Source organism: Cygnus atratus, chromosome 2, assembly GCF_013377495.2.
Source record: "Cygnus atratus isolate AKBS03 ecotype Queensland, Australia chromosome 2, CAtr_DNAZoo_HiC_assembly, whole genome shotgun sequence".
Classification (NCBI taxonomy): Eukaryota; Metazoa; Chordata; class Aves; order Anseriformes; family Anatidae; genus Cygnus; species Cygnus atratus.
Window position 1 is genome coordinate 66,068,231 of NC_066363.1, and position 13,733 is coordinate 66,081,963.

General features: G+C 48.2%; 2 protein-coding genes across 2 annotated transcripts in view; both read right to left on the reverse strand.

Annotated features, from left to right (window-relative positions):
• Positions 1–805: 805 nt before the first annotated feature.
• Positions 806–1,876, reverse strand: LOC118259392 (C-C chemokine receptor type 8-like). The gene has a single exon (XM_035568881.1). It carries the CDS (start codon positions 1,874–1,876, stop codon positions 806–808), a length of 1,071 nt encoding a protein of 356 aa, XP_035424774.1.
• A 4,743-nt stretch (positions 1,877–6,619) lies between these two features.
• Positions 6,620–13,733, reverse strand: part of GLB1 (galactosidase beta 1) — a 96,340-nt gene continuing 89,226 nt past the window's right edge. Inside the window, exon 16 of the mRNA XM_035568867.2 lies at positions 6,620–6,847. Within this exon, the coding sequence (XP_035424760.1) occupies positions 6,707–6,847 (141 nt within the window). The 3' untranslated portion in view covers positions 6,620–6,706. The remainder of the gene's footprint in view (positions 6,848–13,733) is intronic.

Here is a 13,733-nt window from a genome sequence, read left to right on the forward strand (position 1 = left end):
TGAGGACATTGCTGCTACATCTACGAAACTTTTTCAAGAGGGAAATGGCAGATTACTCCATATATTTCAACTTTGACCTGTAAGACTGCCTGTTTAGCACTGGGAAGACCACAGAATGTCTGGGGTTGAAAGGAACCTTAAAGAACACTGAGTTCCAACCCCCTTGCTGTGGGTAGACATCTCACAGATAAGGATGGGTAGACAACTCACAGATAAGGATGATCCGCCATCCAGTAAGACCTAAAATGGCATCACAGAGCATGAAAACAGTCCGTATCTGGCTTTTTCTAGCATTATGCTGAAACCCACTTCCCAAAGCAACATGAAAATCACAAAAACTACATCACCGTCAGAATCTCTTGCTTTCAAGCCACCTCTTCAGGCCATGGCATGCAGTCAGGGCATGAAGTAAGAGAGCTTTTGGCTTGCAGCTCTACAAGACACTACCAACAAAAGATGACTGCGGGGAGGCCTGTGCTGGTGGGCAGAGGAGTGGCTGATAAATTTCCCAATGTTAATTTCAGTGTTTGAAGTTCTCATTCACATTTGCTAATAACAGAGAAGTATTTCAGAAGGATTGCATCCATGAAGATACCTGCTCAGAATGGTATTACAGCATATCATGGAGCAAGGTGCACTGCAGCTTGCTCTAGGATTGCATGATTTCCTAGTCACACTTTGGTAATGGGCCACTGCACCTTAACCTCCTACACTAAGGCAACAAGAAGACTTATTAACTGAATCACTGGGAGGACTTCTCAACTTCAGGTCATGCATGAAGTATGGGAGCTTTTGGCTTGCAGCTCTACAAGACACTACCAACAAAAGATGACTGCGAGGACACCATGTGCACAGAGGAGTGCCTGTCCAGTTTGTGCCTGTGGAACACGCTGTAGTCGTTGCAGATCAAGAGAAAACGTGCATATTTGCCAAAAGCCTCGCAGAGATACTTCTTGAACTTCTCACCCACGAAGGCGTAGATGATGGGATTGAGGCAACAGTGGACGAAGGAGAGCGCCTCAGCCAGCTCCAGGGCTAGGTCGAGCCTTTGGCTTGCCTGGCAGTCGTCGATGATGTGCATGTTCCTCATGGAGTCCAGGAAGAGCACGACATTGATAGGGGTCCAGAAAAGGAAGAACACAATGACGACAACGAAAACCAGCTTCATTGCTTTGTACCTGTTGCGAGTGTGACACCGCCGCAGGTTTTTCAAGATGTTGTGGTAGCAGAAAATGAGGATGCCCACTGGGATCAGCCACCCCAGGACATTGACTTCAAAATTACTGAAAATCTTCCAGCCGTTGTTGCTACCAGGATAGCGAGGCAGGCACACGGTCCTGTTGCTGTCTTCCATTTCCCGGAAGAAAATGAGGTCTGGCGCTGATGCTAAAATGGCGACTGCCCAAAGGGCCAGGCTTGCGATGACCCCGTGGGCGGACGTGCGCACCCGCAGAGCATACACCGACCGCACAATGGCCAAGTACCTGTCGATGCTCATGATGGTTATAAAGAAGGAGCTGCTGTAGAAACCAATGAAGTAAGCTGAGCTGACAATTTTACACATGACATTGCCAAAAGACCACTGGCTCACCAGGGAGTACTGAACCAAGAAGGGGAGGGAGAAGACAAAGAGGAGGTCAGAGATGGCAAGGTTCAGCAGATAGACGTCAGTCATGGCCCTGACTTTTTTGAAGGCCATTAGGACCCAAACGACCAAAGCATTTCCCACAAGGCCGGTCACAAACAACACAGTGTACAGCACTGGAAAAGCCATAGATGTAAAGGATTTCCTATGTTCTGTGGTGCAAGTGGAAGCCATTTCAGGATAGTAGTAGTCCTCATAATAAGTTGAAGAGGAATTAGGTGCTGGTGACATGGTATCTGTTGTCCTGTGAAATGAGTTGTAGACATTATACAATGGAGAGGAGTTGAGTTGTTGACGGGTAATCCATAGTGAGAGGAACCTCTTCAGAATAAATAACATAATCAGTTAATAAGCCTAAAAACTGTCTAATGTTAGTCTGAACTAAGCTTTTGCAAGAGGATATAATTTAGATACACACAGGTCAGGCCAGGCAAAAAAAAGTATAACAATAGCAGCAAGAAAAAGCAGCTCACGGCTGCTTTCAGTGCAATACTGTCAGCCCATATAGGGGACTACATCATGAGCTGCATGTACAGAAGGAAACCAACCAAACTTTCAGACAGCTGACAGTATCAGGATATTTCTTTTCTGTGCATTTTTTCATGTTCACATAAACTTCCTATTCTGAAAATCATAGCATTGCTTTTCCTGCTTCCATGAAAACAGGAATGGGGAAATCTCTGGAAATGAAGTTCCTCTCTCCTGCACATGCTTTGCAGCTGCAGGAAGCTAGGGCTGTGTGCTTGCCCTGACTGAAAGCCTGTGTGGAGCTAGTGCACATCCACAGCCCGCAGCTAGGACAAACCACTCCATACTGTGTCCAGGTCAGAGGATGCAAATGAGGAAGGAACATATGTGACCAGTCCTGCCCTGCAGGGATGAGGCTCTTGCACCAGAGGGGCAAGGGCAGAAATGCTGTGGTAAACCAGAGCGGGGTACCAGCATCCCCCCACAGCTCCTTGGGATTGACCAGCCCTGTGCCCACCCCATGCCACTGAGCAGGTGGGGTGAGAGACCCAGGGAGCGTCACCAAGCCAGCAACCAAATGGGTACAGCCAGGATGCTGAGAGCCCCCAGTAGAGGTTTTGGGGCTCAATTCTGTATTTTGTTAAGGCCTTTGCATGGCTAATGGTGATGGCTGGGTGCCAATGGCTTCAGAGCCCCCACAGCCACAACTACCATGGCCAGCCAAGCACAGCAGAGCGGTGAGGGCACATCCCCAGCACAGGGACCCCCCTGGACACTCCTAGGGCCAGCCCTGCCCCAGGGGACAGTCGGTCCTGGCACATGCAGCCTTCTCAGTGGGAGATGCTTTCACACACGCTGCTTTCAGGGAACTGTGACCACAGTGATTCCTTCCACACCCTCACTGTCCCCACCAGCATGGCCTCTCCCAGTAGCAAAGCCCCACACATCCCAGTCACAAACCTGGGCCCCTGAGGCATGCCCCTGGGCTCAGCTCGCAGGGCAGCAGCCAGGGAGCAACTCACCAGCAAGTCCTCCAGGTCTCCTCCAGACAGCAGACTCCCCAGGCTGTCATCCACAGTCTCTGTGTAGGAAAAAATACCAAAATCAATGCCTCTGTAGGTTATAGACACCTGAGACTTGAGTATACCTTCACACACTTATGTTTCAATGCCAAGTCACTGACAAGGTCTTCAATCTAACAGCAGACAGTCAAAAATTGCCTCTTCCTTTATTCTTTACCTGTGTATTGCAGTGAAGACCCATGCTGACCACAAGCCAGTGAGGTTGGTTTCTTTAGCTGATTCTCATACAAAACCAGCAACCTCAGCTTCAGCTTGAAACAGTGCTTTAGTCAGCAGAGGTGGGAACATCATTGGAAGAGATCTGCAATTTTTCCCACACGTCTGCAAGGTGTCCGTGTCTCTCAGTAGGTGCCCCTTTCTCAGTGGTAGCCCCAAGTCACCAGGAAAGAGGAAGACATGCTGCTGCTCCTGGATTTGTGGAGATGTACAGTCCTGTGTTTTGCAATTATTATTGCAAATGGTCTCAATTTTCTTAGGAGGTATCAACCCCAAAGGAAAGTTCAGTCTGAGGGGTCACATCATCTCCCCTTGAGACACGTATCTTGTGGAATAGCTCCCAGACAATATGGGAAAGTCTCAGAAACACCCCTTTCTGGACACATTCTCCCAGCCAGAAGTGCTGCTTTGCCTCCTTTCTGCTGTGATAACATCCATGTATGCCCAGAGATCAGAACTGGTAAAAACATGAGAAAAATAAAAGAAATTTTAGTGAGAGGCATTTATTTGTGTCACACACCTCTCTTGGCTGAAAGATGCTCCTGCACAGGGATGTATCTTCATGAGCATGCAGAAAACTCAGAATCCCCCAGTAACTGGGTCTTGTTCAGGATAATCCTGTGTTATTTTCATCCTCTTGAAAGTGCTGCTTTAGTCTATCAGTAGTGAAACACCATGAAATTACTAACTATTCTGGGATGGTCACCTTCCAAACAAGGACATAGCCAAAGCAGAGATGTTTAATGCCTTCTTTGCCTCTGTCTTCAACACTGCTGATGGGCTCCAGGACCCCGAGCTCCATGAGCTGGAGGACTGTGACGGTGGTAATGATAAACTCCCAACCAACCCTGAACATGTGTGGTATTTGCTGCTGCACCTGGATCCATACAAGTCCATGGGTCTGGACGGGATTCTTCCCAGGGTGCTCGGAGAGCTGGCTGAAGTCATCATGGGACCTCTCAATTATTTTTCAACAGTCTTGGGAATCTGGAGAGGTCCCAGTTGACTGGAAGCTGGCAAATGTTGTACCAGTTTTCAAGAAGGGCAAGAAAGAAGACTCTAGCAGTTACAGGCCTGTCAGTCTCACAGTGCCTGGTAAAATTATGGAGAAGATTATCCTTGAAGTTATTGAAGCACACCTAGGGGACAATGCAGTCATTGGTCCCAGCCAACATGGGTTCACGAGAGGTAGGTCCTGTTTAACAAATTTGATTTCCTTTTGTGATAAGATCACCCATCTAGTTGATCAGAGGAAACCAGCTGATGTGATCTTTTCGGATTTTAGTAAAGCTTTTGACATAGTTTCCCATAGGATCCTACTGGACAAAATGTCCAGCATACAGCTAGACAAAAACATTATACGATGGGTGAGCAATTGGCTGACGGGCAGGGCTCAAAGGGTTGTGGTAAATAGGGCCACATCAGGCTGGTGGCTGATCACCAGCGGGGTCCCCCAAGTCTCCATTTTAGGGCCAGTTCTCTTTAGCGTTTTTATAAATGATTTGGATGTAGGAATAGAAGATGTTTTGAGCAAATTTTCTGACGACACCAAACTTGGAGAAGTTGTTGACTCGGATGAGGATGGAAAGGCCTTGCAGAGAGATCTGGACAGATTGGAGAGCTGGGTGATCACCAACCGCATGAAGTTTAACAAGAGCAAGTGCCGGGTCCTGCACCTGGGACAGGGCAACCCTGGCTATACGTACAGACTGGGTGATGAGACGCTGAAGAGCAGCCCCACAGAGAGGGATCTGGGGGTTTTGGTTGATAGCAAGTTGAATGTGAGCCAGCAGTGTGCCCTGGCAGCCAGGAGGGCCAACTGCATCCTGGGGTGCATCAAGCACGGCATTGCTAGTCAATTGAGGGAAGAGATTGTCCCGCTCTGCTCTGGTGCAGCCTCACCTCAAGTACTGTGCGCAGTTCTGGGCACCACAGTACAGAAAGGATGTGAAACTGTTGGAGAGTGTCCAGAGAAGGGCTATGAAGATGGTGAAGGGACTAGAGGGGAAGACATGAGGAGTGGCTGAGGTCACTTGGCCTGTTCAGCCTGGAAAAGAGGAGGCTGAGGGGAGACCTCATTGCAGTCTACAGCTTCCTCGTGAGTGGAGGGGCAGGCACTGATTTATTCTCTTTAGTGACCAGTGATAAGACCCGCGGGAACGGTGTCAAGCTGAGGCAGGGGAGGTTCAGGCTGGATATCAGAAAGAGGTTCTTCACTGAAAGGGTTGTCACGCACTGGAACTACTTCCCCAGGGAAGTAGTCACTGCCACTGCACCATGCCTGTCAGTGTTTAAGAAGTGTTTGGACTGTGCACTTAGTCACATGCTCTGAATTTTTGGGTAGACTTGTGTAGTGCCAGGAGTTGGACTAGATGATCCTTATGGATCCCTTCCAACTCGGGATATTCTATGATTCTGTGATTCTATGAGATCCAGAATAGATCACAACAGAAAAATAAATAAATAAATAAATAAAAAGGAAAAAAAGTGACGAGGTATTCTGTCCAAATGTAAAAAAAGTTTGGGAAATAGAAAGTGAATTATATCCTTGGTCTGAAGATGTCCATTGTAACTCTGTGAAATGCAGACTGGTGCACATTTTTTTGTTAACATTCATATCAGAGCTATTCCTGGACATATGCTTTGCAATTTGGCCAAAACCTGCTGGCCACAGCAAAGTTGTGATGAACCATGCCAGTTCTGATGCATGACTTTTGCATGACTTACTTCTGCAGGGATGCGCATTTTTGCATAAATCTATGTTTCTGTTCACTCAGCTAAAATGCCAGAATGTACAGAGCTGCATCATAGAAATCCCCACTCAGAGTAGTGGTGTCAATTTTGGGTTTCAACAGACTCTGCTGACTCATGCATCTGCTGGGGTGTCGTCTCTAGCCAACACCACTCTCATCTCAGAGCTGGCAGGACTTGCTGCCTCGGTACAACATACTTTTTGGTGCAGTCAGAGAGTGCCACTGTAACTCTGGCATGAACAGATGCATCAGACCCCATGTAGGACAAGACACCTGCAAAAGAAGAGTGATACCAAGCCAACAGCAAGGCCTGCTGTGCTACCTCATTAAATGCTATTTTTCCTCACCATGCCCTGATATCCAGGCACACTTCCCACTGACATTAATATATGTGCAATGTCATGCACACGGGCATTACAAAGACATTTATTCACACACCTTTTCTTCAGCTGGCACTCTCCAAGGATGCTCAGTGTCTCTGTAATCCTCCATATGCTTCGGTTTGCAGAAGGTAAAACATGAGTTTTGAAAGAAAAGGGCACTCAGGCACCATAACCAGCTGAGGTCTTGATGTCACACCTGCCACTATTTGCTGCCCAGTTATTCATTCCTGTCCTTGAGGATCCTGCAGGTACAGAAGGGCTTCTGAACAAGGCCACGTGGTCCCCTATTTTCTCTTTTCTCTACAGAAAAAAAAAAAAAAGGCCGTTAACTGATGAAGAGCAGCAAGGATAATCATTCCTCAAAGCCCTAACCATTGCTGACCCATACTTCAAGATATAGGTGATCTTTCTAGCAAATGTGAGTGTGGTGCCAAGGTGTGGGACTCACATGTGAAACAAACTGCAGGGGTGAAGCACAGCCCGAGCTCCGGCTTTGCCAAAGGGAGGTGGCAAACTAAGAAACAGAGTGGAGCAGGGCAGATCTCTGCTCAGCTCTCCATTTCCTAACAGCACCCTCTGTAAGCCAGCACCAAGACCATCATGACATGAATAGGCTCCTCTGAATTTCAAAGACATGATAGTCCTCTCTGAAGCATGGTGGCTGCCATGGAGAATCAGCCCTAGCCTCACTCATTCCTGAAGCTGAACATTGATGCTGAGCTTACTGACTGACTGCTGTGGAGGCTGTTTCAGAGAAATATGATCAATCATGATCTGAGGTGAAATGCCCATTTAGTACCAATCTCCCAAAACAGTACCCAGTCCATGTCAATGTTTGAGCAGGTCTTGGTCGACCAGCAGATAGGGTTGTGGCAGTTTTCAAGAGGGGGATCTTTTCTGCATGGATCTGGGCAGCATTAGCAAAAATGTCTATGCATAATCCTCTGTTCAGGGCTTATGGGAAGAGTTTCCCAAATCTTTTGGAGCAGAGCTGCTGAAATGATGCCTCTTGTGCCTGGTCTCTGGGCTCGCTGGTGCACAGTCCCTGGGGCAAGGATGAGAGGAACGAAGGGGAGCAAGGGGGCAATGGAAATCAGTGCTTGGCTCAGAAAAGAGCTCCAGCAGAAACCTTGATCTCTGGGTGCGGATGAGAGAGCAGCATGTGCTGGTGAGCACAGGGACAGGTAGAGGGAAAGGACACAGACACAGCTGAGCATCTACCAACAGGAATCTGTAGAGGCTGTGCTTCGTTCAGCATCAGCCTTCAGCACAGCACCTGGCAAAGCAACGAGTCGCAGACATCAGTAAGCATTTGCCAAGTTGCTGGAACAAAGCAGCGCTTTCCTGCATGAAAGGTGATTGAGGAAACAGGTCTTGGCCCCAGCAACTCAGCTGTGGAAGCAGGGAGAGAGCAGAGAGCAAGGCTGGGAGGCCTCCTTGGGTTTCTGTCCAAGGTAGCTGCATTCATCCTCCCCTTGCTCATGGCAGTTGCTTTCTCCAGATTCTGTGTAGCCCCATTGGTCCTCAGTGTCCACACCAGAGCCTGTCTCCAGAGGTGCTGGGTGTGAAGGCACCCATCAGCCTTCAGCTCTGCCTCACAGGTCTCCTGAGCAACATGAGGAATGGAGAGAGGGAGAAAAGGAAGGCAGGACAGAGAAAGGAATTTTATCTTTGCAGTATTCTGAATGAGAAGTTGCTGAATTGCAGCTGTGAGCCTGTTCCTCCACCCTGGGTGAGCCCAGCAGGGAAGGGATATGACTGCCCAGCCGATGGCTTAACTGATCATTTTTTTGGGGTCTAACCGTCAGCTTTGCAGCCAACACCCACAAGCAGCACAGCCTTGGCAATGCTCTCCAGTGATGGGTATTACTCTGGTAAAACCTGAAGTTTGTGTCACATGTGTGTCACAGCAACTGTCCCAGGGATGAGGACACCTCTCCAGGAGGCGTGGCCGAGCCTCCATCACCTTCCCAGGGCAGCAGCACAGTGCCCCCTCCCGGCAGCTGGAGGCTAGTGATCAGCTCAGGAGCCCAGCTACGGTCACCAAGGCATGAGCAAGAGTCTCACATCAAGCTGTTTCAATGCTCTTATCCCCTTGGTGTCTGATGTGGGGATACGTGTTCTTCATGTCCAATGCCTGTTTGGGCCACACTCCTTCTGCTTGCAGAAAGTGTGCAAGCTTTGAATGCAAGTGTGTCAGCTTTCTGTGGCTCTTCCCTTCAGGGCAATTTCTGCCTCTCCACCCTTGTAATGAAGAAGAAAATCTGTCTCCTACCGGTGGTTGGGAAGCCCCCAGGCCGAGCAGTCTCCTTGTGTCTCTGCAGGGCAGCGACATGAGGGAACGAGGCTCCCTCTGCTGGGCTCTCCTGCAGAGGCAAGGCACGGAAATCAAATTGTATGTGAGGTTTGTGTGAAGTTCACTCCTCAGAGCAATCATTCAGAGATGCTTTTACTGTGTCTTCAAAGTGGAAACCAAACATGTCATGGTTTAAAGTCAAATTTAGTTGGAGGAACAAAACATCCCTGGCAGTGCTCTTCACAGCCAAGGTCAAAACAGGGCTGTATCCACTTCTGTGAAACTTTGAACCAGAATGCTCTTTTATCACCAAGGTTTGGATGCTTGCAAGTTTGTATGGACATTTTTGTTCCATTATGTTCAGAAAGTACTGTCCATGTAGACTATTCTCCACAGTAGCCCTTTTTCTTCTTATATACAAGGAATTAAATCCTCAAGGGCCATTGCTGCAATGCCAAACCCTTGTTCTGGTGCTGCGGCACTAGGATTGAGGAGGGCAGCAGTTCCCCTGGTTTCCCCAGGCAATTACACTTGCCCAGGGCACCCCACGGAAAGCCCTGCCCTCAAGAGCTGAGACAGCCCCTTTCTCCAGAAAGCCACCACTGTCAGGCACCTTCCTGTGCCTTGTAGCTGGAAGACAATGTGCTCCTGCTAGCCCTTCCCAGGAAAATCTCTCTAGTTATGAGGGTTGCAATGTCTGTTTCTTCCCAGCTTTTTCCCCTGATGTATAGCCCCAAATAAAAGTCTTTCCAGCAGTTTTCTCAGACTTTATCTCTGAGCTGTGCCTTGAGTGCCTAGAGGGTGAGCAGAGGTACAAGATGGAAAGCAGAGATATTTCTTCATGTTGCAATTGTCGTTCAGGCCGTGTTCATTCCACACATATTCATGTTACACTATAAATACACACTATGATAATGAGTAATGCTCTTAACTAGGGCTATCACTAACAGCAGAGTACAACAAAAGTCTTTTCTGTTTCCAAGGAAGATCTGTTGAGGATGTGTGAGAGTCAACCTGATTCGACGCCCTCCCATTAGAGCTTGTAGTGATTATCCCATTTGGCAAACTTCATTTCTTCATGAAGGTGGTAGCCTACTCCTGGCTTGCTTGGTTCCACTTCGGTGCTGGGCAGTGTGGGAGGGAAGGGGCTGGCCACAGCCTTCAGAGAAACTCATCAGCATGGAGGTCCTGTCCCTATCAACTGCTTCCATCCAGAGGCAAGCAGTGGCTGGAGGTAACCTCTCCTGCTGTAATGTGAGCAGTCCTGACCCTATTTGCAAGATTTTTTAATGCAAAGAGCAACATCAGAGATGCTGTCTCAGGTACCACTGACTAAGCCCCGGGAGCCAGTACCAGCCAGGATATTGGATCATCCATGCCTTTTCTGTAAGACTCATCTGCAGGAGGTGTAGGCTGGGAGGATGCAGCCCTTCATCATCCCTGTGAGGAAAATCACAGAATCACAGAATGGTTTGGGTTGGAAATGACCTTAAAGACCATCTAATTCCACACCCCCTGCCATGGGCAGGGACACCTCCTACTAGACCAGGTTGCACAAAGCCCCATCCAGATTGGACTTGAACACTGCCAGGCATGGGGCATCCACAGCTTTTCTGGGCAACCTGTGCTAGTGCCTCACAACCTTCTGAGTAAATTTTTTTTCCAAATATCTAATCTAAATCTACCCTCTTTTAGTGCAAAGCCATTACTCCTTGTCCTATGGCTACACTTCCTGAAAAAGAGTCCCTCTCCTGCAGGCCCCCTTTAGGTACTGGAAGGCCACTATAAGGTCTCCTCAGAGCCTTCTCTTCTCCAGGCAGAACAATCCCCAATTCCTCAGCTTGTTTTCAGAGGAGAGGTACTCAGTCCCTTGATCATCCTCATGGCCCTCCACTGGACTTGTTCTAATACTTACATGTTCTTCTTGTGTTGGAGGCCCCAGAGCTGAATGCAGAGCTCTAGGTGGGGTCTCATGAGGACAGAGCAGAGGGGGAGAATCACCTCCCTCACCCTGCTGGCCACACTTCTTTTGATGCAGCCCAGGATACAGTTGGCTTTCTGGGCTGCAAGCGCACATGGCCAGCTCAGGTCAAGTTTCTCATCAACCAACACCCCCAGGTCCTTCTTCTCAGGGCTGCTCTCAATCCATTCTCTGCCCAGCCTGTGTTTGTGCTTGGATGTTGGAGACAGCTTTAGATTTTGGTTTCCTCTCAACCCCAGTGCACTTTCTGCAGGGTACATGGATGGAGTAGTGCTGCAGGGGGAACTTCAAATCATCACTGACATTGAGGAAGCTATAATTTGCCTTTCTGAATCTGGCAGTTCTCACAATGAGAACATTTCCTTAATGCTGTATACCAGAAATTATCTTTTTGAAAGTTGAAAATTTGTAATTTTGGCAGTCAAGAAAGAAAAAGGACAAACAAGAACAACAACAACAACAAAAACTCATGCAGTTGGCAGAAATAAGAGGATTAAATTTATACGAGAGTGTTTGCCTGGTAGCCTGCTGCATCAGTCAGTGAGCAAACAGCTCAGACCACCTGGAAGATGCTCTCCAGCTCAAAACCCCATCCAGCTCCGGCAGTACGGAGGGTGCCTGGGACCAAGTTTGCATGGCCCCAGCCAACGTGCTGAGCATCCTGTGTGTCTCCTCCCGTGTGTCAGAGATGCAGGCTCCAGCAGTGCTACAGGGTGCAGAAAGGTGTCAAAACTGAGTCATGTCACTGGCCCAGCATTTCAAACTCCCATGGCACCTGAGGCAGGGACAGTACCTGGAGGTGTTTGTAGGAGTGTCCTCCTGCGTGTGTTGGAGGACCTTGGCAGTAGTACACCCCTCCAGGTGGAGGCGGTGCCTTGCATCCCCACGATAATACAACACACAGCTTCCTGTCACAGTGCCTGGAAATGTGCCACTCATCCCAGCTGGGGTGCACCTCACTGTGTGCTAAACCACGACCGCAGGCACACCCTGAGCATCGTGTGTGCCCAGGTCTGGGGACAGAAATGTTCCTTGATTAATGAACTTGCTAAAGCTTTAAGCTATCATACTCCTTCTGTCCAGTGGTCTGCAGGGAGATGTTATGCTCAAAACCTTATTAGTGGGCAAAGAAGCAGCATGTATAGGTAAAGTCAAGAATTTATTGTAAGTGTAATGCCAGTCTCAAGGCCTCCCATGCCTGCACCCTTGTGTCCCCAAAGCTCGTGGCCCCTGCTTGTCATACCAGACCTGTATTTCTCTACACTACACCACTGTGACAGCTCTAAACCGCCTCTTTCTGCATAGAATAACTGCTCATTACTATCTGTGTAAAGTGTAGTTGTATCACACAGATAAACAAAAGTAAAAGAAATTAGCCATAGACACCTAGTCAATTAGAGGAAGTGCTGCAACTGCTAAACCAAGTAAAAGAAAGCTGCCAGTAGGTCAGCTGAAAGTTCAGGCCAAGTAGGCCTGACAAGCCTTGGTACAAACTCAGTACAAACCTTATGACCAGTGACTCGCAATGGTAATTTTGGGGCTACAGTGGTTACCAGGGGCCAGTGTGCAGAAGAACCCTGTGGAGCAAAGGTACCACCACGCTGCCCATGCTCCCAGTCACCACCCAAGCTCCCCCCAGCCCCTTGCATCTGAGACCATCCCCAGGCCTGAGGCTTGGTCCCTTCCATCCCCTGGTGCAGTCCTGGGTGACCCGCACCCTCACAACAAAGGCCAGAATTTGGATGAAATGCCCCCAGCACCGTGCACCTGGTTGGGGTGAAGATGAGAAGATCCCAAGGGATTACTTCTCTCCTCTGCAATCCTTCTGTACGCACTTCTGCCCCCCTGACTGGCCGTATCCTGCTTCACTATTTCACAACATGACACCAGGACCACAGTGGGTACATTAATACTCTCAGCTCAACCCTGAAGCTCAGCCCAGGAAGCTGCTCTGCTTCATAGTTCAGGTTTCATAGGGCAGGCAGAAGCACTAGAGAAGAGGAAATATACATTTGAAAACCATCAGGCTCAGCCTGAAGAAAACATTGGTTTTCAACGCAACTACGAATTAAGGTAAGAGACAAGTATATTTCACCTATACTTTGCCACAGCAGGATGATAAGAAGTGTTGTGTCATGAACTTTGGGAAGCTCTTCACTGCTTAACTCCGGGAATCTAAGTGATACTTACTTTGGGTATAGATGAAGTGGTGGAAGTGTTTGCGAACTGTGCAAGTAGAAAGGGGAACAGTTTTATTAGTCAAAGCAGACCAGGGCAGAGACATTTTACTTGGTAGCTGGTTTTTTTGTGGCATCTTGTGGTGAGAGGAATATTCACCCCTACTAGAATTCCTCAAAGTTAAAGCAAAACCCTGACAGGTGAATAGTGTGTAGCATCAGCACAAAAGGATGGACCAAGAGGATAGAGCCCTTCTACTTCATTTTTTGGATGTCTGCAGGGATTTCACAAACACTGCACTTGCCAGCACTGCTTGCTTTTGGTTTTGGTCAGCGAACCACCACCACAAACATCAATGATGATCAAAGACAGCCCAATACAGTATTTTGGTAGAGACAATAGTAAGTGTCTAATGTAGACAGACTGGCAAGGTAATGATATGACAGAAATCCTAAAACTTGAGAAACCAACTTTCTTTATGACCACATTACTTAATTTCTCTGTGATTCAGCCTCTTTCCATGGGAAGGATGTTGCACAAAAGTGTCTGATCATTTTGGTGAGACATTTTGGTAATAAAGTTGCAGCAGCCTATTAAGTACTTGTGTGATATAAATATAGATGCAGAAACAGCAGCTCCCAAAATCTGGTCTGCTGGGGCAAGCTCTGTGTGGAGGCAATGCAGCCGGAGGCAGTGAACTGGGCAACAGGATAAAAAAAGAGAGCACCTGA